The sequence below is a fragment of the Anabrus simplex genome, chromosome 6 (assembly GCF_040414725.1).
Source record: "Anabrus simplex isolate iqAnaSimp1 chromosome 6, ASM4041472v1, whole genome shotgun sequence".
NCBI lineage: Eukaryota > Metazoa > Arthropoda > Insecta > Orthoptera > Tettigoniidae > Anabrus > Anabrus simplex.
Genome location: NC_090270.1, coordinates 152795363 through 152822124, shown reverse-complemented (window position 1 = coordinate 152822124; position 26762 = coordinate 152795363). Strand labels below are relative to the sequence as shown.

At 39.1% G+C, this 26762-nt stretch overlaps 1 protein-coding gene across 1 annotated transcript in view; it reads right to left on the bottom strand.

The window, feature by feature from the left end:
• LOC136875910 (serine-rich adhesin for platelets) overlaps positions 1-26762 on the bottom strand; it is a 171235-nt gene that overhangs the window by 121963 nt on the left and 22510 nt on the right. Inside the window, exons 6-7 of the mRNA XM_067149529.2 lie at positions 16361-16509; positions 12576-12756 (exon numbers count right to left, since the gene is read on the bottom strand). Of these exons, the coding sequence (XP_067005630.2) occupies positions 12576-12756; positions 16361-16509 (330 nt within the window). The remainder of the gene's footprint in view (positions 1-12575; positions 12757-16360; positions 16510-26762) is intronic.

Below are 26762 nucleotides of genomic sequence, written 5' to 3'. Positions count from 1 at the left end.
GCTGTATGAAGACTATTTATAAACTGAAGAAGGCAAAGGACGACCCATACTAAGAAGAAATCAACTTTTTAGAGTTGCCAGAAGAGTTTTCTACAAAGATATCTATTTACCAAAGCCATTATGAACAAGGTACTAGAAGGAATTGAAAACAGGTCAGAGTTTCCCACAGATTGAAACTTATCAGTGTCTCCAGTACGGCAGTAGTTTACAGTTCTTATGCTTCAGACTCATTCCAAGTAATTGTAGGCAAATATGTTCATGAGTGCAAGACAAGAGTGTGTAGAATTCTGCAAAGAATTCCTGCTGCCATTGCAGCATTAACAAGTAAAAGTAACAGTAAAAGAATGCCTGAAAGTCATTTAAGACATATCAATTATCGCATTTTTCCAGTGATGTAGGAGCCTAAGATTGCACTCATGTAAGAGTATATAGAATGTTGTGATATAACAATCTGTTCTCTCATTTTTCAAGGACACTTGCATACTTTCAAATTAAATCTATAACAACATTTGTCTCACATTCATCATAATAACGCTTTTGTTGCCTCTTACTTGATTGTGTTTACGTCTTAGCGGTCTCCGCTAACCATAACCTATAATAATGTCAACCATGTGTGATGAAATAGTATTTCAACACACCACTAGGAGCACTTTATGTAAAGAAACAAGACGCTCACTGCCAAACATGTTCAGAAATCTCATGGAAACGTGTTAATTTGTCTTTAACAATTGTTTCATAAGAAATGTGTGAAACGTGTTCATGAAACAGGGTACTTTTAACTGAAGTGTTAAATTAATAACAATTGAGTGCCTGAGTAAGAGAAGAGGCTAACCCAGAAAAATTCAGAAATTTGTTTTATCGTGTTTTTGCATGTTGCTGGTATCTCTTAGCAATCCTGCGCACTACTTGTGGTTGTAGGATAGTTCCTTGTCTGTCCAAATACACACAGAAATCTGAGGACCTTGGGAATAAGCTGTACAATTAGTAAGAGAAGGGGCTAACCCACATGCCTCAACTGGAGCAGAGGGGCGAGAGTGATGTGTACTGTAGTTACTTTTCTAACCAGAATATGTCTTGTATTGGTACAAATAGTAGTGTTCGTGTGAGTACAATGTCTTGTGGTGGCACAAACAGTGGTTTTAATGTGAGTAAAGCGAAGAAAATTGGAAGACGTCCGTAGCTAAGAGATTGAGAAACAGTGGTGAAGCTTATGTGAGTAATAAAACAAAGAAACTTGTGCCAGCTAAGAGGATGGATGAAGGATGTACGTGCACAGTGAAGAATGAAAAGGCTTTTTTGTTTGGCCTGATTAAACAGAAGTCATGTAAGAGAGCCTATGCAAAAAGGAAAGTGAGCTTAAGAGAAAGGCAACATATTACTACACTAGAGTCCCGTTAATCCGAACCCCGTTAATCCCAAAGTCTGGTTAATCCGAACTGAAATATTCAATTTTAAAAAAATTCTCCTTACTGAAATGAAAGAACATATTATAGAATGAAGATTTTGGAGCAGAAACCTTGACGAGGATGGCTGACCCAGTCCTTGAAAAATGAGAAAGAAGATTCTTGCAAAAAATCTTAGGCCCTAGAAAGTCGACGAGTGACCCAAACACATTCCGGTTAAGATCGAATTTGGAGCTCTACAAGACAGTAGAAAGAATCACGACTGTGATGAGAAAAAGGAGACTGACGTTTTATGGACATATCAAAAGAATGAACCCTGAGAGATTGGCCAACAGGATACTTCTTCTGCAGGAAAGGTGGAAAAAACAACCGGGATGGCTTACACATGTGCACAATGACTTGGCAGAAATAGGTATCAAGGAGGAGGATATAAAAGAAAGGACATCATTTAGGAAGAAGGTTGCGGGATTGAGGGATGCGTCTGAAGAGCAACATGCGAAGCCACGGAACATCTCGGTGGAAGAACGAGCAAGAAGAAGTCAAAAGACTCAAGAATCTTTGGCGAGAGTGTAAAGAGAAGGGTATCAGTCTGCGTGACAGAAGGAAGATTGTGTAAACGTGGCCCACAGGTGGCCGTATCGATTAATAATAATAATAAGAATGAAGATTTACTTGTATTTTATTAGTCATATTTTACTAGAATAACCTAATGTAAACATAATTACACATCATAAACCATCAATCACTGGTCATTTATCTTTACAAAGTCTGTTAGTTTCTTTTGCAATAATGATTGGAACCTACTCGAAGATGCAGTGTTAAACCAGCGTCTCATAAACACTACATCAGTGGGCGTAGCAGCGGAGTAGTGCTCGACGTAGCGTACGGTAACTTCTAAGGTGGCCGCAGTATCTGAATGCGACACTAGCTGTTCATTGTGGTCTACTTCGTTGTCACTCTGTTCCTTACCAACTCCAGTTTTTTCTCTACCATAGCTACAATTTCTTGGTCTGTTTGTAATTGATAACAGTCAGCTTCCATCCAATCACTAATGTCATTTTCAATGTTGTTTTCTCCTTTATGGGTTCTTAACTACCCTACTGTAATTTTATACAGTATTTTATTAATGTAACTGCTAAAGAATGGACATTTCAAATTACAGTATGTACTGTACTGTGTTGTAGAAACCATTTTCCTCAGACAGTTGAAGCACTGGCCTTCTGACCCCAACTTGGCAGGTTCGATCGTGGCTCAGTCTGGTGGTATTTGAAGGTGTTCAAATACGTCAGCCTTGAGGAAGTAGATTTACTGACACGTAAGAGAACTCCTTCGGGAGAAAATCCCGGCACCTAGACATCTCCGGAAACTGTAAAAGTAGTTAGCGTGACGTAAAAGTAGTAACATTATTATTAGAAAATATTTTCCGATTAATCCGAAAATTTCGTAATCCGAACAGACTCTGGTCCCAGTTAGTTCGGATTAACGAGACTCTACTGTATTACTTAAAATATGAAAGCGGTGAAGATGTTAAAGTGTGTTTAAAAGCCTTTTGTGACAATTTTTCTGCATTTAAATAGCGTGCGTGCTTCAGTTGCCAGACGTGGGATGAAAGAACGATCATGTGGAAGAGTTATTACAAGTTCTCCATTTCATGACCGTATCGATGTTTAATCAAGAAGTAAGTATAAATAACCACCTAATCGATTAGGTGGTTATTTATACTTACTTCATGTGGAAGAGTTGACGATTTTAGTGGTAGCAAGACAGAATGGAAGTACTTCATTTTCTGGGTCACCTTCCGTCCCATCAGCACACCTGCCAACTTTTAGAAATAACAAATAGGAAGATTTTTTTTTTTAATTCTTGGATTTTATCGCGTATAATGCGCCATGGTCTCAATGAAAAAAGGCCTAGAGTTACAAGGCGAATTGACCATTAAATTTAAGATCTTAAACTAAGGAAAAAATGGTTACAAGAAAATGTAACAAACACTGAACAAAATGTTTAATAGTTTCCTTTATTAGACTGTAACATGAATGGAAATTCATTTTTATAGGTATCTCTCAACACGTGGAGAAAAAGTTTGCTTCGTTTTGTGGCCATAATGTGAAGAGAAAATGCCAAAAACTGTAACCGACACAGCTCTCCGAAATACATTTAACTCATTCACATTATGAACTAAGAATGGACACAAATGCGCTGAAATACGTGAAACTACCACATACAAAACAGATTAATATGTCTCGTACATTATTAACATACAACTCTGACAGGGGGAAAAGCACAGAACTGTAAGAAAAATCACATGGCCTACAACTCCAACGAAACTACACATGGATATGATGTTAACAGTGCGCGAACAACAAACTCAATCTTTCGTTCAGATTAACGGAGCTGCTAGCGCGCGCTAGCCTCTCTCGCTTGTAGAACAATTGCCGTCCTGAATTCCCAGCTTTAAAACAAACATGATGGTGTAGTGAGTGGGGAACATGATACAAGAAGAAGACAGACAATACATTTGCCAAATAAATACAACTGAAAATGAGGATGCATAAATTACACAAGCACACAATAATTGATCCTAGGGGAAGAGTATTGACCGTACAGAGGTTATATTTGTCAAAAGTAGGAAGAACTAAAAATAAATTGGAAAATCAGACGAGTTAAAACAACGGAAAGTTTCTGGGTAAATAGGAAGGGTTGGCAGGTATGCATCAGTACCATGTCAGGACAAGAGAGGAAGAAGTGGGAAGTGTTGGAAAAAAATAGCTGACTGTCTATTTAATTTTGCATGTAAACATATTAACGTGTTTCCTAGATACGTTAGAAGAAAAACCCACATAAGAGCTACATAAGGTCTGGCATCAGTTTCTGAAATGCACAGACACTATCTCAAACAACATGAGGAACAGAGTGACGTAGGCCCTCCCCTTTCATATGAGAAATACTTACATGTTTTTAATGAAAACTTAAATATTGGATTTAATGCACCTTCAAGTGACACCTGCTCAGTATGCAATGACTGGAGGGCTACGGATGAGGATGATATCTCTTATGCAGTTAGGCTTCATTAAAAATAAGCAGAACAAGGGTACAAAACTCGAACTGATGCTCTTTTCTACTTGTGAATACTGTACTTGGTTATCAGTAAGGTTCAGATGTTAAGTAAAAGTCCTTTTTTTTCCTGAGCTTATTTTACCCGAAATCTGAAAAATAAGTTTGAATGATGGGTCCCAGACCACATTTGAAGCAATTTGATGTTGCCTATAAATGCATATTTTGGCCATTTTTATTGTTTTGGTCATACTTTGCACATTCTAGTGATATAAGATCATATTTGGTTATAATTTCAGCATTTTTGTTTAAATTGAGGCGTCGTAAACAAGATACGTGTTATCTGAGTCGAGTTTCAAACACAGGATTTCCGAATAGTGTAGTAGATATATTTTTCTTTCTTTTCCCAGAACAGACAGGTAGCAGGTTTAGAAGACCTTATTTCAAGAAGGTGCCCATCTACAGACGTCTTTTAGCACATCTTTTTGGACAAGTTAGATTGCGACACTGTACACGTGAGGTCATGGAACATGACGATAGTTTGTTTCCGTCTTTCCATAGGATGTCACTCCAGTAGATATATTTAGCTCAGAAGCAATTAGCAAACAAGGAAATGCCATGTTATATCTCGCCCAGTTCTTCCTTGCAGGGTCGAGTTAAAGCTCCCTTGCTCTTTCACTATTAACGGATTTCAACAGATTGGTCACACTTGTAGTACTGCAGTGAACCCCATCATGCCGAAAGTGAAGTGTAGTGAAGCTGTAAAGTTAAGAAAGTACGTGAAAGAGTTCGGTGAAGAGATGTTCAGTACTGATAGAACAATTCTCTTTTGTAAAGTGTGTGAAGTTAAGGTAGCGGCGATAAAGCAATTTAATGTGCAACAGCACTGCGCTACGGCTAAGAATAAAAGCTGCGCGAATCGAAAGTCTTCTGTTTGATACAGCGAAATCATCAACCAAGCTTTCTGATTTCTTAAAATACCTGTGCGAAATGTTGGTATCTACCAATATTCTGCTTAACAAAGTGAACAACGAACACTTCCGAAAATTCTGATCCCAGACTAGGCAACATAGCAAAAAAGTTATTTACCCTTCTGTTATGAAGACGCACTTCAAAAAATTAGAATTAGTGTAGGCAACAATAGCGGCTGGGTATCCGTTGATGAAACTACAGATGTTTGTGATAGTTATGCTGCGAATGTTATAATTGGTACGCTTCTCGTGCATCGTCCGGGCGATGTATATTTACTTCGTTCGGAGGTTCTAGGTGCAGCTAACCATTCCACAATTGCAACACTTTTCGACAATGCCATGAAGCTTTTGTGGAACGGTGAAGTTAAGCGAGAATGAATCCTGCTGTTACTAACCGATGCTGCACTATACATGGTGAAAGCAGCTAGGGGACTTAAGGTACTTTACCCAAAAATAGTCCATTTAACGGGTCTTGCTCACTGATTGCACAGAGTTGCTGAAGAAATACGGCAGAATTTTCCTGATGTAGAACGGTTAATATCAAATGTCAAGGAAATATTTGTGAAGGCCCCACTGAGTATGGCAAAATTCAAAGATCACGCACCTTTGCTTCCTCTTCCTCCTCAGCCAGTGTTCACCCGATGGGGAACGTGGCTTAACACAGTAGAGTACTACTGTGAACACTATGAAACTGTGCAATAAATTGTTTCTACTTTTGACAGTAGTGAGGCATCGTCAATAAAAATTGTACACGAACTGTTTTCCAATGATTTGTCGGGACAAATAGTATATATTTCTTCAAATTATAGAGATCTATCGAAAACTACCTCTTGCCTAGATGATGATGATGATGATGCTTGTTTAAAGGGGCCTAACATCTAGGTCATCGGCCCCTAATGGTACGAAATGTAATGACAAATTAAAAGCTCAAAATAATCCACTGACTAAAATAAAAGATGTCATGAAGAATGAATGGAGGGATACGAAGTTAAAACAATCTGTGGATCCGACCCAAAAGCTAACAAAAATAGTATTACTCACAAAGGGACCACTTCTAATGCACTATCCTGAATCAAAGAGGCTTGTTGGCTAAATGGGTACAAAATTCACATCAACGGACCCTCATAATGGTACTTATCGTTAGTAAAGTAGAACCACGGTATTTGTCATGTTGGGGTACTAATCAAAAGTAGCGTAGATTCACAGTATTCCATACGTGATGGTACAACACACAAGTATGATGATGATGCTTGTTGTTTAAAGGAGCCTAAGATCTAGGTCATCCACCCCTAATGGTACGAAATGAGACGAAATGAAATGACAAAAGCTCCAAAAACATCCACTGACAACAATTCAAAACATGAGGACGAAGAATGAATGGATGGATGGATATGAATTTAAAATGATCAGTGGAACCGACCCACAGTGTCTCACATGCACAGAAGCTGGCGTAGAACAATAGCAGTACTGACCAAGGGATGGCTTCTACAGCACAATACTGAATCGATGATACTTGTAGTCGAAAGGGGTCCAAAATCCAAGGCCGCGGCCCCTCACAATGGTACTTATCGCTAGGAAAGTAGAACCATGGTATTTGTCATGTTGCTGTACTAATCAAGAGTAGCGTAGACTCGCAGTATTCCACACATTTTGGTACTACTCACAGGCAATGAAATTCGCACATGTATTACAGTCCTACGCTGTTTCGCATATTGCGGCGCTAAGTAGAGGCAACGCAAACCTATGGTGTTCATCACATAAAGGTACTAACGACAGGGACTCGTACTGTCTTGTGGTGTTCCTTATATAGTGGGTACTAATCATAGACAAGCAAGAACTATGGGTTCCTTCATCCCATGGGGTCACTCATATAGTGCTACTAATCACAGGTAGTGCCTTTGCTGGCGGGACCTAGTGTTTACAGTGCGCTATGTCTTCTGGTATGGGCTAGAGCAATTTTGTTACTTTCATTGATCTGTCTCAGCTTTATCCTTGGCTTTGACAAAATGAAAGTGACTGAGGTATGAGTGATGCTAGTAATGCCATTCCTTCTGTAGCCAGTCCCTGCTATGAATGGTGTGAAAATATTGCTCATAGGGTCAGTTGGTGCATGCATTTCAGTGGGCTTGGCAGACTGATGTGTAATAGCAACTTCTGGCTCGGTGAGGAAAGCAACGGGAAACTACCTCGCTCCTCATTTCCCTAGTACGCCTCTTCAGTGATGCCTAGGCTATCTATGACAGCTGATGGTGGAACTGTTGAGGATCCAACCAGCCTTCGGACTGAGGACTAAACATACATACAATCACAGGTACTGTAAAAGCCATCGAGCCTTCGTTTGCTACTAATCACAAACCTATTTGGTACCGAACGTAGTGGTACTACGCACAAGTAAAAGCGACCATGGCGTTCCCCACGTGGTGGTACTAATCACAAGTAGTTTCATGGTTCTAATTTGATCATCCCTTGGTCGCACCTTTTAGTCGCCTCTTACAAAAGGCAGGGGGTACCAAGGGTGAATTCTTCGTCTGCCTCCCCCACCCACGGGGGGTGTGTGTGTGTGTGTGTGTGTGTGTTTGGTCCGCGAGAGGTATTTTATTTCCCTCAAGTCCACCAGCAAGCCGGTTAGGAGCCCCCTACCTGCCACCTGGGACACGCCATGTGGGAGTATCACCTCTCCCCCTCCTACGCCAGCGTAGCATGTTCGTGGTCTCTCGCTTAGAAATTCGCCTGAAAAGCCTTACATCTGATATATTTTTGACATGCTCTATTGGTGAAAAATATCTAATTCCCTCCATGGGAATTTAGAATTTTCCATTACCAGCTACTATCAAAAGTCAAAAAACTCAGATTTGACCGCAGAAAGCAAAACCAAGCGCGGATATTCAAAATCCGTAAAATAACGTTGTTCATCCATACAACTGTAAAACACACTCAAAATCTGTACATTTTACGGAAAAAACGGAATACTTGGCAGGTATGCGATTATGTTTACACTCCCGAAAAATGGAGAAACATTGTTAAAAGGGCCCAGATCAAAAAACCATTTACAGTAGTGGACATGGAAAATGCAGACTTCAAGGATTTAAAAACACTCTTAACCCTTTGGGGTCCAATGTCGGACTCAGTCCGACATCATTAATTTTCAGTTCCAGTCCTATGTCGGACCTAGTCCGACACAACTTTGAGGTTATATATTTCGTATGCTGGAGCAGAAATGGCGCCGAGCTTTACGCAGTATACAGCCTTGGCATTTATCTCTTGCCTACTGCCATCTGCTGTTCATTCCTTTAAGCTGAATTGTGTTTTCTTTGGAGATAATTCCTCACTGTCACTGCTGAGTTTACTTTCGTTATCAACATGGCGTCCACCAGCCGCGGCATGGAGCCTAATGATATTTATGAACAGTTATGTGACAGTGGGGATATTGACGATGATTTGTTGACAGATTCTGATGGTGACAACCGGAATGGGCAAGGAGAAGAAAGAATTTTGAAGCCTGGTGCCATTATAGATTACACAGGCAAAATGGGAGGGGTCGATCGTGCTGATCACTACTGCTCATCTTATGGTATTGTAGTGAAAAGCCTGAAGTGGTGGAGGAAATTGTACTGCTGGGTGTTGGAGGTAGCTTCGGTGAACAGTTTTCACCTATATAATTTGCAACAAAAGGCAGAAAATAAGCTCGAGGTGAATCACAAAACATTCAGGGACCGAGTTATTATGGGGCTTGTTGGGGACGTTAGGAACAAAAATGCCCGTAAGCGCGGCCGACGGAGCAGCTGTGACGAAGAACTTTGACTGAACTGGAAGCACACATCATAGATGCTCGCCAGGATAAAAAGAAACCAAGGACTGTGCCATGTGTTCCGACAGGAAAGTGAAAGGAGGCAGAAAGGAGACATCATTTTTTGTGAGACCTGTCCAGGGAACCCAGGACTACACCCGAACAAATGCTTCCGGAAGTACCATACTTTGAAAAAACATCGCTGATAATGTGGTTAACTTCACTGATAATAAATAAATTTGCAGTTCGTATTATTAATGTAAAAATTCAGCTTTTTACTTAAGTAGTACTTCCTTCCCATATTTGCCTAATGTCAAATTGGACCTGTGCAGGGTGCAGGTGGAAAATCAATTGGACCCCAAAGGGTTAAACACTGTAGTGAGGGACAAACTAAGTATTGAGTAGAGAAATAACAACAATAAAAGTAACAAAAGACAAGCCAGGTTTCCTGTTCCTTAAGTTCTCATACTGACATTCAGAGTCATGGACAAAAGTTCATATTTTCCGAAAAAAAAGGAGAGAGAGAGAGAGGGATAGATATGGAAGTGTTGCTTACAAATGAAGTATTGAAATAAGCACCGGAAAATCTGACAACCTTGTAACCATCAGGAAGGGATATTAATAACTTAAAACACAAGAGATTTGCTGCGTCTACTGCCATACATTCCAGCAGTGCATCACAGACTATATTTAAGTCTTAAACCAACTACTAAGAAAGTGAATGAAGATCGTGACACTGAAAACCAAGAAGGGGGTAAATCCTAATTTACAGTATTATCTTCTTTGCATGCAGATTTATTTTTGAACTAATATTTTTTTATTTCAAAGGGAAATAAAACCCTTGGTACCCAGGACAGAGGTGAGGAATGTTGAAGAGGAATGGAAAAGATTTAAGGAAGCACTGGTTGGATGTGCAGAAAAGGTGTGCGGTAGAACATCAGGAAATGTGAAAGACAAAGAAACACACTGGTAGAATGATAGGGTAAAGATTAAAGTGAAGGAAAAGAAAATGGCATGGAAAGCATGGAAAACATCTAAGACTGAAGAAAGTAGAAGAAAATATGTGGAGGCGAAGAATTTGGCCAAGAAAGTAGTGGAGGAAGAAAAGAGGAAAAGCTGGGCCTTATTCACACAGAAATTGAGAGATGATATGCAGGGCAGCAAGAAATTACTGTATGGTATCTTAAGAAACAAAAAGAGAGATCAAGTAAACACCAGATTTGTGAAGGATGAAGGTGGCATAATTTTAACAAAGCCAGAAGAAATAAGAAATAGATGGAGAGAGTATTTTCAGAAGCTGCTGAACATAAGAACGGATGACAGTCATTCAATGGACGACCAGGAAAGGCAATTAGTTGACAAAGAAATGGATAAAGAAATTACAATGAATGAAATTGAAATGGCAGTAAGAAAGATGAAGAATGGAAAAACTGCTGGAATAGATGAAATTTCAGTGGAGATGATAAAGGCAGCTGGAGCTGTAGGCCTGCAGTGGACATATCGGGTTCTCAGGAATGTTTGGGAGAATAAGAAGGTCCCTGAGGATTGGCAAAAAGGAATAATCATCCCAATTTTCAAGAAAGGTGATAAGAAAGTTTTGAAGAACTACAGGGGAATTACTCTAATATCTCATGTTGCTAAGATAATGGAAAGGATACTGGAAAGTAGAATAAGGTTGAGGGTTGAGAAGCAGATACAGGAAAATCAGTTTGGTTTCAGAAGTGGAAGGTCAACAATAGAGCCCATTTTCATTATGAGACAACTAATGGAAAAGCATTGGGAGTACGGGAATGATATGGTGATGACTTTCATTGATATTGAAAAGGCATATGACAGTGTCCCTAGGACAAAAGTTTTTTTTTGCTAGGGGCTTTACGTCGCACCGACACAGATAGGTCTTATGGCAACGATGGGATAGGAAAGGCCTAGGAGTTGGAAGGAAGCGGCCGTGGCCTTAATTAAGGTACAGCCCAAGCATTTGCCTGGTGTGAAAATGGGGGATGAAAGTTTGGGACAGTCTGGTGCAAAAAGGAATTGGACAGGGATTAATAAAAATGATCATGGCATTGTATAAGGAATGTTGTAGTTGCGTGCAAACACAAGTTGGCAGGACAAGTTGGTTCAAAATAACTAGTGGGCTGAGACAGGGAAGTGTTCTATCACCAATCCTGTTTACAATAGTAATGGATGACATCATGAGAACAGCAAAAGCAGCATATGGAGGAAGAGAAATGAACATGATGTTATTTGCAGATGATATTGTGATTTGGGGAGAAGACGACAGGAAGGTTCAAGAACAGTTGAATGTGGTGAATGGGAAGATTGAAGAATGTGGATTGAAAATAAGTGTAGAAAACAGTAAAACTCTTGTTATGACTGGAGGGGAGAAAGAAGGGAAAGGTCTGATTAGACTTGCAGACAAGCCCCTGGAAGTAGTGGAAACGTTTAAATATCTGGGGAATGAATTAATGGAGAATGCTCGACTGGATGCTGAGATTAGTAAAAGGATTCAAGCTGGAAGTTGTTTCTATCATAGTGTAAGAAACATGTTATGGGACAAAGATGTGCCAATGGAAGCAAAGGATACTATGTACAAGATGTATTACGTACCCATAACAACTTACGGAGCAGAAACTTGGACAATGACAAAGAAGGATGAGAGTCGAATACAGGCAGCCGAAATGAAATTCTTGAGGAGTATGATACAGAAGAGTAGAAGAGACAAAATAAGGAATGAGAAAATCCGGGAAGAAATTGGAGTGGAAAAAATGAATGATAGAATAGAGAAGAGCCGACTAAGATGGTTTGGGCACATAAAGCGAATGAGCGACGAAAGAATGCCAAAAAAGGTGATGGAAATGCAAATGCAAGGAAGGAGAGGCTGTGGACGACCACGATTGAGATGGAAGGATACCATCCAACGCAGCATTATAGAAAGAAACCTGGACTGGGACACAGTGTTGGAGGAGGAGTGGTGGAAAGATCGAAGAAAGTGGAGAGGAACCATATTTGCCCCTACCCGGCTACAGCTGGATAAAGGGAAATGATGATGATGATGATGATTTTTTTATTAACAATTAAACTTAAAATGTCATTATACTAAAAATTTTCTTATTTACTCTGATATGCAATTAATTTAAAGACTATAAATTGATATTTAAAATTTTGCTGTGCATTTCGTATAATCTAATAAAACCTTATCTCGAAACTTTGTTTTTGTGGGTTAGCCCCTTCTCTTACTCAGGCACTCAATTGTTAGCTAACATTTGTTAAGTAAAATTTAACACAGGGTTTAAGAAACTGGGCCAATTTCTCAAATTTTCACTAGTTTATATTGAATAATGAAAAGATGGAACTTACACCCACTGATTTTGGAGACTGTGACGACTCTTTCAGTACCGATAGCTGAGAGCCGGATGAAGGAGAGAGTTTCCTATGCTCTAGGAGCTTGACAGAGCTTCGGGTAGCAATACTAGAAACTTCCGACTCTTCATTGCTATCCACACTATCTTCCTCCTGCGTGCTTGCATCAAGTCTTGAACTGCAGAATGTTCATATTAAGTAAATCATTAGCAGAGCAAAAACACAAATAACAGTAATTTATGCATACAACAATGAGCAGAATTGGAAACACAGATAATTAAGTGAATTATATATTTCTTGTTGTACTTTCCAATGCGCAGGCACTTGGATATGAGTTCACAGACCGTGATGATAGGTGGTTTGTGATCATTTATTTCTGTGCACCATCTTTGGACAGCCTCAGAGGAGAAGTTACAAATAATGAATTTCATATATGATTTCATATTGACTTGACAATTTATAAACAAAATTCTTGATAAGAATTTATTTCTAATGGTCCACCTACTCAATACAAATTAAGACCACCCACTTAAAACTAAATGCTATGAAAAGTCATATTGAAACTATAACATGTTTCAAACCCTTTGGGTAATCTTCAATTAGTAATGGTAGGACATCATTTTAAAATTTATGAAATAAGATATGTTGGTCAAGAAACTATGATAAAATAATAGTTATGGACTCTGACACATAAAACCTTTTTAAAAAACAACATGCTAAGTTTTTCATAGTCTAGAAAAAATATTTTCTTGTATAAATTTGGTCGGTAGTGAACATTATAAAAGTCCTGTGGCATAATTTACACACAGCCAGCTCTAATTATGCCATACCAATCACGTCTCATTGTTTGTGGGAGTGATACATGTGAAACTGTTCTCGACTTATCATTATGAATCGAGTATGTACTGATGTCTGCCATCTTGCGGCAGAAACTCAAACTGTGCCTAGTCTGCGAGCCCGTATCTGTGTGTTCCGAGAGCGAGTGTTTGCCAGCGTGCTGTTGTTTGTCCATCATGTAATTGATAAGATGCGTCGTTCACAGCTCAAGATCGTAATGGCTGCCAGATTGTATAAAGGACAAGTCATCACCACCTTATTGGACAAAAGCTAAGTACCTATTTATAAATTACTTCAGCGTTTCTGAAGATTTGAAGTATGTAAAGGTTCTGTTACTATGTGATTATGCTCAAGAATCTGCTGTATACTGTTAGAACTTATCTTTGCTTTATAATATGCTTCATACTATGTATGTAAATTTTATTCATTCAACTAGGAAGAAATTCTGGACAAAGCTCAAAAACACTTTTTGTATTTTAACTCTCAAAACAAATAATAATTGTGATATCTAGGTTCTACCATTTTTGAAAAATTATATACATTTTGTGTGCTTCACCTGGTATGTTTTCAGCGAAGTTATTCAACACTGGAATTCCAAATTAAGCTACGTTGTAAGATTCAATTGGAAATCTACTGTTATCATGAATGTCACATACATCTTATAATTTAACAAGATGAAGCGAATGCTTTTATTTAATTTAAATTATTATTATTATTATTATTATTATTCATAGATCTACTTCGTGTTTTCTTTCTGTGTTATTTTAATTTGCAGTGAGCTATTCATAATGATATTTAATTCTTCCTATGGTTATGGTTTGATGTAAGAATTTATTAAATATTTGGGGTAATTGCTAGACTCAGTTCTGGGCGACATGTTATGAAACTTGAATTGTTGTTACTTTGATCGTAATTATTATGTAACATTAGCTTGGGGTCCTTATCTTGTTATCTGTCTCTTATCTTCTGCCCATGCGAATTGTTGGCATCCCACTGATGTCCAGCTGTCCATTTTTGTTCTGTACTTAACATCTCTTAAACATGTTCTGTATGTACGTAACACTACCTAACAGGTTGAAAGTCAATTTCGATTACAATGCGGTCGCGAAAATTCAATATTCATTGACTTGGCCGACAACGGGTGACTTGCATGCACTCTACAGTGTGATGGCAGTAATGCCAGATCTGTACCTTAGATCCTTTCCAACTGAACAAATATGACTTAGGCCACCATAGCTCAATTGGTAGAGTAGCTAATGTTAAATTGGGAGGTTGTGGTTTCAGATCCCACTGGTGACAAGTTATTTAATTGTTTGTGTTTCCTTCTGCCCACACTGATTTGATACTACTGCCCAACCAACGAATTTCATCAGTGGGGAGTCCTCTTATTATGAACGCGTGCAGGTTTTGAAGCAGGTGAAATCCACTGGTGCGGACACATACCCTCCAGATGGAGTGCATGTTCATCCCTTCATAGGAGGGGTGATGGAACGCCTGGGAAGGGCTTCATCCTTCCCCACCTTCTGTTCTTGTTTGGATGGGAGGATGTAGACGCCCAAGCCCTGGTCAATGATACCGTCGGCTTGACAACGGCTTTTGCTGACCTATTGGGAGAGGAAGACTTTGACTTTGTCTTTCTCCCCTGATGTACTGGCTTGGGTTTCCTAGCCAGCACAGGCTTCTTTGTGGTTGAAAGTTGGTGTTTCTCAACATTTGAGCTTTCACTTTTCGTGGTGTTGCTCACACGAGCAATTGTCACCTTGGGCGCAGTGATCTTAGATGGTGTTGATGGAAGAAATGATGAACTGGACAAATTCTGTGCTCTAACACTAAAATCTATCTGCTTTAAGAGAGCATTTATGAAATTGAACTTACGATGCGCATCCTGGTAGGAAAGACCGTCCAATGTCTTGATCACATGGATCATCTTCTCAAAAAGATATACAGGACAGTTTCTATCTCAAGGAGAAAGAAGACCATGACAGTTAGTGGTTCAGAGGTGTGCACTGTATGAAGTAAATTTCATGTGTGCACTGTTGCACGCCATGAGCTTCTCATCCACATTTTCTACTCAGACTTGTTCAAAAAACGAAATACCATGTATTCGATTCTTTGGCAGTTATAGCACCGCAGGATGTATGTCCTCACAATGCAATGATAGGTTATTACCTCGACTTTCTCTGGTAACAATGATAGCTTAAAGGAGACAATGAAAGTACCGCTGACATCTTCACTGCTGACTTTGCGCATAATGCACCAGATGTGTGTCAAGCCACAGTTCATGTCTTCTATTAGCTCATTCTCAGTGTTTAGCTTCAGGTCTGGGTGGAAGATGACTCTGCGAACCAGATTCAAGGATTCATGCTCTTCCACTTTGATGGGGATTTTGTTACGCAGATACTACCGGTGCGTACATGGCGCTCCCACCCGACGAGTTGTAGATACCGTTTGGACTTAAGAGAGTAGTCGCACACATAAAAAACCTTTCCCCAAGCAACACACACACAAATTTTGATCAGTCTACAACTAACCCTTGAGAGGGGAGAGATGTACACATGATCCTTTTAGTCACCTTCCAGGACATGCAGGGTTTACGTGTGGATGTATTCAAACCCTATAGTCCACAGGAGGTATAATTCATGGTTCCAAAATCACAAACCATTTCCGTGCCTAGGTTGCCACTTTTAGCTGCCTCTTATGACATGCAGGGGATATCGTAGGTATATTTTTCACCTGTGTCTCCCACCCACAAAGTGCACCAATGCAAAATTTAAGTATGAACCACATAGGAACAGGAGATGTAGAAAGGCTAGCTAGAAGATGGACAGTGAATATACTGTAATAGGCAAGGTTTAATAGTGGTACTGACTGTAACAGAAGTACATTCAATTAATGATAGTTCTGAATGAATAATGTCAAAAGTGTCAACCTAACAGGTAAGGTACCTTGTGCGCCGAGTTTTATGTGAAGCCTTGTGAACACCCATACTGCGAGACATTAGTGAGCGTTGATGCCTAGTTAAGCGGCGTGTTGAAGCGTACTCTGCCATCTGATCCCTGTGACTATTCTCATCATCTGGCTGTGACGAGTTGCCCTGAAAAAGTAACAGAATTATGTTGGTAAAAAGCAGAGTTACTTAAAATAAAAGAAGATAATGGTCTTTTACACTATTAATCACATTATTTTAAAGGATTTTATTTCAGTGCAAGAATTCACCCAATTATTTAAATGATTTCTTCAAAGTCAGTCACAAAATATTAACTTTTGTCATACATAAGCAAATAATTCTCCCATATTTTTTTTTTCAAAATTTGGTGGTGGAAAGTTGAGGCATGGGATTACTAGCATCAAGGTTGGTACAGTGCTTCTGGCAAAAAGAAATCTGAAAACCTACTCTGTTGGCATATCTGTTAATGCCAAATGTGAGAAGTGTGTCACATACATACTGCATGGTATCAGTTTAAGTAGTATCATATGTTTAGAATGGCTGGTGTGAGTTCTCATTATACACTGCCAGGAAAAAAATTAAAGAAATCATGCAGCATCCTCAAGGACATTGTTCAGTGGCACAGGGTATAATATGTGCATACTGAAGGGCTGCTGTGTTAGCGATTCATTTGTCACGGATATTGGTGTTTAGATGGTGCTCAGGAGTCCTTTCTGTGTGCACACTGTTTTGACTCTGCTTAAAGAGAGCATTTATGAAATTGAAATTATGATGCGCATCCTGGTAGGAAAGACTGTCCAATGTCTTGATCACATGGATAATCATGTTGTAATAAACTACCTGTCACATCGCTTGTGGATAAAATGACCTTGTCCTTGTTGATGTCACATGTTCTTTTCTGGCAGCGTAGTGTGTTCATGGCTACAAAAAGCTCTATATTACTGAAGAGGCAGAGCAAATTGGTAATCATGCTGTGGGAAAAATGTGCAATGAGGACGAACAGTAACTGTGCTAACGTTAAAGGTGAACAGTGTTTGCAACATTCATTCTAGAGTACACCGCCGATGAGTATGTGCTCCTTTTGAACAACTGCAGCTATTTGAATGGTGTTGGATTGTGAGCCAGCGGGAAGATGGATGGACATAGCAATGGATTGCTACTCATGTTGGGCACAATGTATCGGTGGAGTATTGCTGCTTTCAGGCACCCTTTACTGTGACTTGTGTTTCATTTGGTCTGAATTTGTAATGAACTACCTGTCACATCGCTTGTGAATAAAATGACCTTGTCCTTGTTGATGTCACATGTTCTTTTCTGGCAGCGTAGTGTGTTCATGGCTAAAGAAAAGCTTCATATTACTGAAGAGGCAGAGCAAATTGGTAATCATGCTGTGGGAAAAATGTGCAATGTGGACGAAGGTTCCGTATGAGGTTGGAGGAAAAATGAAGCTCATCTAGAAGAGACATGGAAAAACCACAACGCATTTCGTGGATGAAAAGCCAAGTTTCCAGAAACTGAAAACAGGATATCGCTGTATATGACTGAAGAGAGATAATTTGGATATGCGTCCTAAGGAAAATATGTCGGTTGAAAACTATAGAAAAAGCAAGAAAGTTAAATATTTCAGGTTGAAAGGCTAGCCATGGATGGACTCATGCTTGTTCTAGAATGGAATAACTTCAGTTTTCGTATGAACTAGATCTAAAAAAAAGAAAGAAAAAAAGAATTTGCTTTATGTCGCACCGACACACACAGGTCTTATGGCGATGACAGGATAGAAAGGTTTAGGAGCAGGAAGGAAGTGGCCATAGCCTTAATTTAGGTACAGCCCCAGCATTTATGTCATGTGAAAATGGGAAACCACGGAAAACCATCTTTGGACTGCTGACAGTGGGATTTGAACCCACTATCTCCTGAATGCAATCTGACAGCTGTGTGTCCCAAACCATGCGGCCACTCGCTCGATTGTACGAACTAGCATTGCACATATCTTAGCCAATTATGAAGAAGATATTGTGAATTTCCACATATATTTTATTTATTTGAAAACTGTCTCCCATTGGAGATAGTCCCACTGGACTCGGTATTCTCTCTCTCAAAAAAAAGTTTCCAATGAACAAATTTTCACAAATAGGTAATGCAGACCAGACGTATTCATTATACTGTAGAATATTAGGATTTCAATATTAACATATTTTACAAAGCTGCATAATTAAAAAAAAAAAAAAAAATTTAAAATTTCCCTTCCTGGGGTATAGGGATTATTTGAGGCAGGAGGGGATTATTTGCGAATCTATGGTACTTCCTTTCTCGAAGAAGGATAAATGTGGTTTGCACAGAGGATGTGATGAAGTATGTATCTCATAATCTGAAGAGAAATGATTTTTTTAAAAGCAAAAATCCAGGTCTTACACTTCTATGCATCTGCTCTGCAAGAGGAAATTAACACCTTGAGAACCACCTTTGAGACCAATGGTTACAGCAAAGTTTTGATCTCTATGGTTCTGAAACCGACGCATAATCGGATGTCTGTTAAGAAAAATGACGTAAGAGGAACTGCTTTCCTACCTTACATACGTAGCACGACAGATTGTATAGCTAAAATCTTACACAAGTACAACGTACGAACTGTATTTGGAACTTCAATTAAGATTAGGCAACTCCTGCGACCAACTAAGGACAGCTTGCCTAAATTGCAACAACCTGGTATCTACACAGTTACCTGTACTTGTGGCAAGGTTTATATTGGGCAGACTTCGAGAACGATATGTATTCGTATTGAGGAACATAACAGGTGTATCAGTCTTAACCAACCTGATAAATCAGCTGTTGCTGATTATACTTTAACACCTTGTCATGCATGATATCACGTTCCAATGAGCACTGTACTTGCCCGTTTAAAACAGTATCGCCCCACAGTCATCAGTGGGGCGGCTGAAATACGTCAACACCCAGATAATTTCAGCCGCAATACAGGCTACAACCTCAGTGAATCATAGCTACCTATTATGAGCTAACTAACCCTATGGCACTACAGCCCTTGACCTACCAAGCGACCGCGGCTCATCCCAAAGGCCTGCAGATTACGAGGTGACGTGTGGTCAGCACGACGAATCCTCTCGGCCGTTATTCTTGGCTTTCTAGACGAAGACCACAATCTCACTGTCAGAAAGCTCAATTCTAATCATGTAGGCTGGGTGGACCTGGAACTAGCCCTTGGATCCAGGTAAATATCCCTGACCTGGCCGGGAATCGAACCCGTAGCCTCTGTGTAAGATGCAGGCACGCTACTCCTACACCGTGGGGCTGGCACTTATTATTAGAACCATTAGAAAACGATGCTTTACCGCTGCCATTTGTTGTCCCTAGCACAGGGCTAAAATGGCGTCCCTATTATGTCTTAGACAACCACTTTAAGTTTTTTGTTGCTTTCTCTTAGCAACCATTGATGTGTAGTGTTTTCGTTTTCTGTATTCTCCTAATGAAGAAAGGCAAGGTACCTTTCGAAATGCGTGTTGTGTGTTTATATGTAGTTGAATACATTATTACACGGCATAAACCCAAAATATTACTTCGTGAATAGTTAAATGGGCTGTGAAAGTTTAAATGAAAGTCCACAGCCTGTTTCCAGTCATTAGACGGGGTCAGGAATGAAATGAATGAAGCCCCCATCTAGCGGCAAGGATAGGAATTGTGTCGGCTGCCGAAGTCTGTTGCAGTCCTCTGGGGCAATGATAAATAACTGACAAATGAAATGAAATGATGTTGGAGAGTGTTGCTGGAATGAAAATGACAGGGAAAACCGGAGTACCTGGAGAAAAACCTGTCCCGCCTCTGCTTTGTCCAGCACAAATTTCACATGGAGTGACCGGGATTTGAACCACAGAAGCCAGCAGTGAGAGGCTGGAACGTTGCCACCTGAGCCACGGAGGCTTAGCTGTGAAAGTTTAAACGATAACACAAAATAGTTCTAAAAATATCAGTACATGTCAAAATAATTTGCTTCACATATAATTAGCAGGTACAGTGGAACCTCCATTCTCTGTTTTTGGAGGGACAATAGGGAACATGCATGATCCGGTGTTTTAATTAAAAATATGCTAATCTGATTCAAAATTTCATGCAGAATTCAAAAATGTGATCAGACTGTACAAATAATAACTCCAAACATGATAAAAATCTACGAAAATGTCACGTCACGCAAGTACGCGATCTCATTGGTCTGACGTCATCGTACAGGTTGACTGAATTAGCAGACGAAATAACACATAGTGTGCTGTGAGAAGCAGGATACACTTCGCGTATTTCTACTTTACGTTAGTGTCTGGTATAGTTAAATTCGAGGTCTATACATTGGATGATAATCTGAGTGGTATATTTTAGACTTAAAATGAATCCTGCGCAGACAGTGAGGCAGAAAACTTATAAATGGTGTAGAGTTCCGATGTGCAATAGCACATCGCATACCGTACCAAACATATTGTTTATAAATGTTCCAAAGACGCTAAAACTAGGGAGAAATGGATTTTGGCGAGCCGGAGAAATGCTGGTGATATATCGGAAAAGTCTACAGTTTATTTTTTTGAAGATTTTAACGTAAGATGAATTTGTTTGAATTTTCAAATCACTTTTCCATGTTAGCTGTTCTAGTGGTAAAACTTTAAATTTTAATGTATGATGCTTTATTTAAATGCTTCAATTACATCTTGGAATATGAAAGTAATAAACAGTGCATTAAATAATGCTGATTATTAAAGTATTCTACAAACCTAACCTATGTTTTGGGTGATCCATGTCAAGATAATAAATCAAAGGGGTTATGAACCATTTTGACAGCTCTAATTCTATCTTGGCATAGGACAGTTATGTATGTCTTTATTGAAGAGCTTAATTGGTAAAGAAATTTAGGCTATATCTAAATACTCTATAATGTAACGAAGGATAGGCGTGTACATCATGAAAGGAAACAACGTGAATTTAACAAATGTATAACTCTACACAAAACCAATGCTTGTCTGTTGGGGTCTCATAAGTTAACAATGCTCAATTATAATAATTATCATAATATTAATGAAATAAATAACATAATTGCACACAGGTGAAAATAGTGATGAAGGTGTTTAAAATATTATCCAACTTAGCCTAAGTTTTAGGTTATACAAGCCAAGTCAATAAACCGAAGGGTAAAAATACCGCGCGAGTTGGCCGTGCGGTTAGGAGCGCGCTGCTGTGAGCTCGCATCCGGGAGATAGTGGGTTTTGAACCCCACTCCCGGCAGCCCTGAAGATGGTTTTCCGTGGTTTCCCATTTTCACACCAGGCAAATACTGAGGCTGTACCTAGGGCCACGGCCGCTTTGTTCCCATTCCTAGGCCTTTCCTGTCCCATCGTCGCCATAAGACCTATATGTGACGGTGTGACGTAAAGCAAAAAAAAAAAAAAAAAAAAAAAAAAAAAGTAAAAGTCACAGCACCCAAAGACATTCTTGTATTGAGCGACTAAAATGTCACCAGGACACTTTTCTTTCCTGATATGCTCAGCTTGTTAAAAGCCAAATGTAATTAATGTTATTGGCTTCACGCCCCGCTAACTACTTCTACAATTTTCGGAGACGCCGATGTGCAGGAATTTAGTCCTGCAGGAGTTCTTTTACGTGCCAGTAAATCTACCGACACGAGGCTGACGTATTTGAGCACCTTCAACTACCACCGGACTGAACCAGGATCGAACCTGCCAAGTTGGGGTCAGAAGGCCAGCACCTCAACAGCCTGAACCACTCAGCCCGACTTGTGAAAACTAGATGAAGTCATATTTATCTTTATCATGTTTAACTTTTTCCCTCCACAAAGATATTTAATTATCTTTCATGGGCCCCGGAAGTGGGTAGGCCAGTTGTCCCAACCATAAATATATATATTTTTTGGGAATGATATATTATAGCCCTATAGTACTATGATCTTTCTTTCTTTCTTTCCTTCTTTCTTTCTTTCTTTCTTTCTTAATCAGTTTATCCTTCAGGGTTGGTTTTCTCTCGGACTCAGCGAGGGATTTCACCTCTACCACTTCAAGGGCAGTGTCCTGGAACGTGAGACTTTGAGTATGGTGATGCAACTGGTGAGGAGGGCCATTACCTCGCCCAGGCAGCCTCACCTGTTATGCTCAACAGGGGCCTTGTTGGAGGATGGGAGGATCGGAAGGGATAGACAAGGAAGAGGGAAGGAAACGGCCGTGGCCTTAGGTGCCTGGAGGAGAAGTAGGAAAATACGAAGAACCACTTCGAGGATGGCTGAGGTGGGATTCGAAACCCTTCTACTCAGTTGACCTCCCGAGGCCGAGTAGACCCCGTTCCAGCTCTCGTACTATTTGTTTTCAACTTTCATGGCAGAGCCGGGAATCGAAACCGGGCCTCCGGGAGTGGCACACATTAGGGCCTAACCACTACACCACAGAAGCGGACTAGTACTATAATGCTACCTATATGTTTATGTTAGTGCTGAAATCCGATTTCTTACTTTACTAATGCTGAAAGCCCGAAAATGTAATGTTATTCTTTAATAGGGGAATCAGTCTAGAAGGAAATGTTGAAAGTGATGTGATATCTATCCAGGTTCGTTGTTATCCTAATACTATGGGTTACAGTACATTGCACGTATATAAAAGACGCCACTTACAAACTTGCTTGTTATTCGCGAATTTCTGCGGCCACAAAAGTCACATTTTTCAAGAATGATGACATCTACACATGTAGATTGTCTGACTGTGCTGTTTTGAACCTTTCTTCTGTCATTTCGAAGTTATTCGCGATCACGAATAATAAACAATCGGCTTTTAGCAACGGCTGATGCACAACGGCTGGTAGAGCTGCATGCGATACTGGATCGTGACGTCACAGCGCGCCGCTTACGTCAGAGGCCGTTTCACTCACCTTGCGGAAAGGCACTATTAAACATTTTTTTAATGGTAGAAAACAAGGCAACATACCACAATGCAACACGTTTACGTACTATTTCATTGGTGTACTTTTCAAAAAAAATATTTTTGAAAATGATGCATGTTCCCAATTCAAATAAAACCTACAACATGGGAAAACTCAAAATCCGGGAACGAATGAAAGCAATCAGCAATTTGGCTAAACATCACAAAAATGAAATATGTATAATTATAATCTTACAACACCCCTAAACCAAACTACAGCCCCAATGGGCCTTTGCCTGCCAGCTCGAAGGCCTGCAGATTATGAGGTGATATATCCTCTCTGCCATTCTTCCTGGTTCTCTAGACCGGGATTGCCAAATGACAATCAACCACAAGTAGTTTTTAATGATCTCATCTAATAAAATAAAAGCACATTACATACAGAAGTGCCCAGCATGATGGCGAAATCCCTTCTTTTCTTAATCTTCCATTGTAATTTGGTCTCTAGTTCGTTGTCATTTTCTCGAAATCTTGTACCGCATAAATTAGGCTTACATCAACTTTTAAAGGTCATGTTGAACTCGAGAACGGTTCTGAAGGGAAATATCAATTCTCAGAAGTTCTCGAATGCATTATATTTTATTCTGCCTGACACTAATCCAATCAAATTAGAAAGAGAAAAAATATTATCAAAACTTCAGAAATTATGGTTATTTGTGACCTTGGGCTTAGCTGGAAAGTGCGCTCGCTGTACATGTCAGTATGAGTTGGAAATGATGACACAAACAATTTATTTTGTACATGTAACGTGTGCAAATAAAACGACTGTGTTTTTTTTTTTTTTTTGCTTTTAACACAAAAACGTAAAATTTCCAGTCTTATACTATATAAGGACCAAAACAGTAACAGGCAATCCCAAGACCTCCCATGGCTTTTTGTATGTAAGATGCAACATCTGCTTTGGTCTCGATAACATAATCGTACACCGGTACGATAATATTAAAATACTAGATTTGTGTTAAGAAGTGGTAGTTTCGATTCCTGCCTGAAAGCCCAGTTACTATACAGTGCACTGAGGAAAGTGCCAAAAACCTGTTCGGCAATACAATTGAAAAAGTAAAAATCTAAACATCTAACCCTGGACATAATGTGGACGTTTCATAAGTGCGAACATTTGATGAAACTCGTTCTGTCTTCAAGTACAGCTGTCAAAATGCTCTGTATCCCCTTACAATTATTGTGGCCACTCTCCGCTTTATAATTTCCAAGATTCTCTAAACAATACCACCCAAATTCGATGCTAAGATGGTCCCTTATGCAAGTTCACTGCCGATCACTTTTCCAGTACAGTACTTGCTCTAATTATTGCAATGACGGGGCGTTAACGCCAAGATCCATAAATATGCCATAGTTGTCCTTTTGTGAGATACAGTTTATTGAGAAATGCTTGATCGAGGATTTAGCGTTGATGGGACTGAAATTTCTGGACGGTTGATCCGGGAAATAATTTCTTCGGGGAACGGATAATGTGGGAATTCTACAACATGATTTAATTACGATGCTCGCGGGACCACGTACAGTAATTTGAATGCATGATCTGGGAAAACATAGGTTCCGGGAATGGATAATCGAGGTTCCACTGTAATAATTAATGGTTATGAATTTCATGTTTTTGGTCCGTATTGAACTGAGAATAATATATAAGTAATAATAATAACAACGTAAACGTTTCCACCTTTTCAATACTAAAATATATTCATAAAATTATAAATTACACGGTACTAGTTTCGACCCATCTAGGGGTCATCATCAGCCGTAATGGAGCAAAGATCACTTTTGGCGAAATCCTAAGAAAATGTTATTTTAAAGAATAACAAGTGAAATGAGATGTTATTATGGTAATAGTTAATAATACAAGGAATATACATACTAAGAGGTTTTTAACAAAGAATAAAGTATAAATGGGGTGTTGTAAAAATTATAATCATGGAAATCAGTAAGTTCTTGTATTGAAATGAAATATGGCTTAGGAAGAGGGCTTAAGGTGGGGCTGAAGGGTGCGGGAGAAAGTGTAATTGTCTTGGAAAAGTACCTTTGATTAAATTTAGGATTGAGTTTAGGTTGGCTGCATTATTGTTTCTGAGGAAAGTGATAAATAGATCGAAGAGTATGTTGGGTTTCTCTGAGATTTCATTGAGATTGTGACTGGCATTAAAGTATTGGTCTAGGTGTATGTAGTAATTTTCCATTATGTTGAGTAAAGGGCCCTTGTTTGCTAATACAAGGATGTCCATGTCTTGTTCAATATTGGTGAAATTATGGTTATAATCTTGCATGTGTTGGCCGATGGCTGAAAATCTGTTGTATTTTATTGCGTTAGTGTGCTCGTGGTATCTGATAATGAAGTTTCTCCCGGTTTGCCCGATGTAGGTTTTTTTACAGGTGGTACATTTGATCCTATAAACTCCTGATTTAAAAAAAACTGCTGGTCTTGTTGATGTGTGAAGTATTGTATAAAAGGTTCATATTCTTATTGTTGGTTTTGAAGGCTATTTTAACGCCTTGTTTCTTAAAGATGTTGGTTAACTTGTAGATATCATTGTTGAACGTGAAGGTGGAAACAAGGCGTTAAAATAGCCTTCAAAACCAACAATAAGAATATGAACGTTTTATACAATACTTCACACATCAACAAGACCAGCAGTTTTTTAAAATCAGGAGTTTATAGGATCAAATGTACCACCTGTAAAAAAAACCTACATCGGGCAAACCGGGAGAAACTTCATTATCGGATACCACGAGCACACTAACGCAATAAAATACAACAGATTTTCAGCCATCAGCCAACACATGCAAGATTATAACCATAATTTCACCAATATTGAACAAGACATGGACATCCTTGTATTAGCAAACAAGGGCCCTTTACTCAACATAATGGAAAATTACTACATACACCTAGACCAATACTTTAATGCCAGTCACAATCTCAATGAAATCTCAGAGAAACCCAACATACTCTTCGATCTATTTATCACTTTCCTCAGAAACAATAATGCAGCCAACCTAAACTCAATCCTAAATTTAATCAAAGGTACTTTTCCAAGACAATTACACTTTCTCCCGCACCCTTCAGCCCCACCTTAAGCCCTCTTCCTAAGCCATATTTCATTTTAATACAAGAACTTACTGATTTCCATGATTATAATTTTTACAACACCCCATTTATACTTTATTCTTTGTTAAAAACCTCTTAGTATGTATATTCCTTGTATTATTAACTATTACCATAATAACATCTCATTTCACTTGTTATTCTTTAAAATAACATTTTCTTAGGATTTCGCCAAAAGTGATCTTTGCTCCATTACGGCTGATGATGACCCCTAGATGGGTCGAAACTAGTACCGTGTAATTTATAATTTTATGAATATATTTTAGTATTGAAAAGGTGGAAACGTTTACGTTATTATTATTACAGTAGAA